Source organism: Galeopterus variegatus, unplaced genomic scaffold (genome assembly GCF_000696425.1).
Source record: "Galeopterus variegatus unplaced genomic scaffold, G_variegatus-3.0.2 Scaffold86, whole genome shotgun sequence".
Lineage (NCBI taxonomy): Eukaryota > Metazoa > Chordata > Mammalia > Dermoptera > Cynocephalidae > Galeopterus > Galeopterus variegatus.
Window position 1 is genome coordinate 660505 of NW_007726197.1, and position 3872 is coordinate 664376.

General features: G+C 57.5%; 1 protein-coding gene across 3 annotated transcripts in view; it reads right to left on the reverse strand.

Annotated features, from left to right (window-relative positions):
• Positions 1 to 2048: 2048 nt before the first annotated feature.
• The window catches only part of CDK18 (cyclin-dependent kinase 18), a 10314-nt gene continuing 8490 nt past the window's right edge, over positions 2049 to 3872 (reverse strand). For all 3 annotated transcript variants that reach the window (XM_008580569.1, XM_008580564.1, XM_008580578.1), the window contains one exon: positions 2049 to 3632. In XM_008580569.1, the coding sequence (XP_008578791.1) occupies positions 3598 to 3632 (35 nt within the window). In that variant the 3' untranslated portion in view covers positions 2049 to 3597. The remainder of the gene's footprint in view (positions 3633 to 3872) is intronic.

A 3872-nucleotide genomic window follows, 5' to 3' on the forward strand; every position in this document is an offset into this window, starting at 1 on the left:
AGAGCCAGCACCAGGTCCACCAGCGTGGGAGCTGATATGGATTAGGGCCGGGCATGGGAGCTGGCATCACCTCTACGCTGCAATGGTCATCAAACCTCAAATGCTGCTGCAAACCTCAGATGCCCCTGCTAAGTAGGCATGATGAAGGGGAAGGTCGGCTGGGGGCCCAGGCATCCCTGACCCATCCCGGAAGCAAATGGCAAAAGTGAGGCCAGAGGGGAAAAGGACTTGCTACACAGTGCTTCTGGCCGGGCTCCAGCAGAACAGAGCAGGATCCTGCCTGTGAGAGCCGCAGGCATAAGGAAATGATTGCGGGAAATGACACGGGGCTGTGTTGTGGCTCAGCCCAGTCCCGGAGGCCCAGCAGCAGCTCCCCCAGCCCTTCTGTCCTGGCAGCTCATAAGCAGCCGCTTGGCCCCTCTTTGCTCCCGAATCCAGCTCTGTTCTCTGGAGTCATCACTTTTCCATTGAAAGCCCTTGAGCACCAACTATATACAAGGCCTGGTGTGAACCTGTCCCACTGAGTCCTGCCTCACACCCAGGCCCCGACAGCTGTCCAGGGCAGGAGCTCAGAGTGGCTGTGTGCCTCCACAGCAGGACCTCAGCTGCAGCAAGAACAACTGCCCCAGGAAGACTCTGAAAGGTGCAGGAGCCTCTGTGAACTGGTGGGCTGCTACTGCCTGTGACAGTCATGGCCTCGGGAGGTGCTCCAGCGAAGCAGTGTCTGCCTGGGTCCTTCCTGGTGTTCGTTTCCTGTCTCCTGGGGCTCTGCACTGCCTGCACCTGCCCTCTTCTCCACACCTCTCCCCTACTGGAAAACCAAGGGCTGTGTGGCAGACAGACCTGGGTTTCTAATTTGCTATGTGGCCCCAGGCAAGTCACTGACCCCCTGGGGGCCTCACTGTCCTCACCTGCAAAGTGGGGAGAAATGGGATTGTTGTGAGGATTAAATGGGAGGACGCTTGGGTCCGTGCCTGGCATGCAGCAGGAAGCTTAACACAGGTTCCATTAGTCTCCTAAACTCAGCTAAAAAGGCCCGACTCCGATTCCCACCAGTGCATTTCCCAGCCTGTCCCCTCCCATCAAGCATTTGTTGTTTGAATTATGGTGCTGCAGNCTGTCCTCACCTGCAAAGTGGGGAGAAATGGGATTGTTGTGAGGATTAAATGGGAGGACGCTTGGGTCCGTGCCTGGCATGCAGCAGGAAGCTTAACACAGGTTCCATTAGTCTCCTAAACTCAGCTAAAAAGGCCCGACTCCGATTCCCACCAGTGCATTTCCCAGCCTGTCCCCTCCCATCAAGCATTTGTTGTTTGAATTATGGTGCTGCAGTTTGGTGTCTGGCTGCCTACAGAAAGGTGAGTCCTTGTCTGGTGAAACTGGTGCTGGACTGAGAATCGAGCCCACCCCTTACTTCCACTTGCCTTGGAAGACATCACCAACCTCTCAAACTGGCTTCCTCTAGAAAGCAGCCACTCCCTCAAGGATGCCAGCAAACTGCCAGATTCTTAAGGCCAGGCACAAGGCCGCTGGACAAGTATAGCCAGGAGGTGTGGTCTGGGGCCTGGCATTCTCAGAGTGGTCTTGGGAAGAACAGACCTGGGTCCTGAATTGGAAAAGAGCGGGATTCTGAGAACTTTGGGAGCTATGTGTAACAGGAGATTATGTCCAGACCCAGGGGAAGAGGCAGGGTGGGCAGCAGAAGGAAGCAGATTTAAGGTCTGTGGCAATTATTGTGGGGCCTGAATTACAGTGAGGTCTGTACCCCATTCTGCCCTAGCCTTGGCCATCACTCATCAACCCTCTCTTGAACCTCCCTCCCTCCCAAGAAGTCAGGGAGCCCAGGGGTCAACTGCAGCAGCCAGATCCCCAGGACTCTCTCAGGCACCAACTTGGGCCAATGCCAGGTCACAGAACAGAATCCCAGGCCTGTGCCTCTTCTGCCCACCCCACGACCATCAGTACACCTTGTCCAGAGTTGACTTCTGGACCTGAACGCAGTGTCATCCAGAATACAGCCCAGGGTAGATTCAGAGATACACACAAACCAAACTCTCTCTCCACTTTATAGATCTATAGATAGAAGCGAGCCCCACCTGCGCTCACTGGCCTGGTGAAGGGCCTCTGGGTCTCCATCTTTGGTATCAATCTATCAAAATCAGCTTTTCTGCACGAGACTGCTCATTCCTTACTGTACAACATGAATTAAATATATTATCTGTCTTTGTGCTGAGTCACAGGACATTCACAGTACAGTGGGGGAGGGCTGGGGAAGCCTGAGAGTCCGGGCGGCGCCTCAGGCCAAGGAGGCTGCGCTGGGCAGGGGGCTTGTGTGGAGGGGCAGGGCCCGGCCTCCCCTCAGCCCTTGTCATTCCAGACTCAGCCAAGTGTTGAGGAGACCGTGGGGACACAAGAGGGTGCTGAGTTGGGGTGGTGAGCGGTGCCGTCCTCAGAGGCCATGGCCCCTCGGGCTCCCAGTCCCCAGGAGTGGGCTCTTGGGATCAAAGCCTGTTCCTGTCTCACCTTCCTCCATCTCAGGCTGCAGCATCTACACCCCTCCCTGTTGTGACCACCCTCTGGGGAGGCTGGTACCAGGATCAGGTGGACAGAGCCAAAGGCTGAGAGGGAGGGGACAAGAGAGGCTGTGCCAGCCCCAAGGAGCCGAGTCCAGACTGGCACCAGTGTCAGGGTGACCCTGCATATCTGAGTGCCGTCCTCGGGACTCAGGGCTGGCTTATCAGCACTCGGGGACGATAAGAGAAGCTGGAGCCACGCTTGGGAAGGGGGGACAGGTAGGAGCCGGGTCAGAGCTCCAAGGGCAGTGAGTGCTCTACCCCCTGCCAGGTTAAGGCAACTCCATTCACACCAGGGACATGGTGGGGCTGGTCAAAGTGGCAGGAGTGCAGCTGGTGGTACCAGGCCACCTTGGGACACAGCTGGGGATACGGCAGCACACCGGTGCCACCTAGCATCGGTTCAAGCCGGAGGGCACAGGGGCCTTTGGCAAGGAAGGGACCAAGAGCAGAGGGGTGCTGAGAAGAGGAGATGGGGCCCCTATTCCCTCTGTTGCTCCAGGGACAATGGCCCTCAGCTGAGAGGTGGGCTTTGGCACACATGTGGGCACCCAAGACTCCAGGGTCTTAGACAAGGTGCCATGTCCCTTTTTTGCTCTCAGAAGGGAAGAAGGTGACACATGTGTGGGCTCCAGGGGTCAGAAAGGGGGTCCACCAAACTGGTGAGGAGGCAGGCCCTGGGAGAGGCAGGTGGAGCCTGCATCCAGGACATGGCACCTGGATGCTCCTGTCCATGTGGGTCCCACACTGGTGCCCGAGCACTTCGGGGTTGTGAGCGGGGCCCAAGTCCCTCCCTTCTCCTCTCAGGGAAGCAGCCTACACCCAGCCCAAGGAGAAGGACACCAGGGTGGTATGTGGGAAGCAGGATCAGCCGTGGCCAGCAGGGCTGCCAGGTGGTCTTCCAGGACGGCCATCAGCCCTCGTTCCTCAGTCCTCCGAGGCCCCATAGGCCCCAGCCTACCCGAATTTGTGCTTGATGTGACCTCTCATCCCTCGGGCCATAGCAGGGGGGGGCGGGCACTGCTCAGAAGATGCTCTGCCTCCGGCTCTTCCCTCGTCCTGCAGAATGGAGGGGAAGAAGACGGACTACAGGGAGGAGGCTGGGCTGAAGGGTGGCCAAGATCAGGAGGGATAGTTGTCTCTCAGAGCTGCTCTGACAGAGCAAGCAAGAGCACATACACAGGAACCTGTCAGCCCTGGGCTCAAATGCCATCTCTGCTACTTACTGGCTGCATGAGCTTGTGACTTAACCTCCCAGGGCCTGTTTCATTGACAATGCAATGGGGAACATTAACAGCA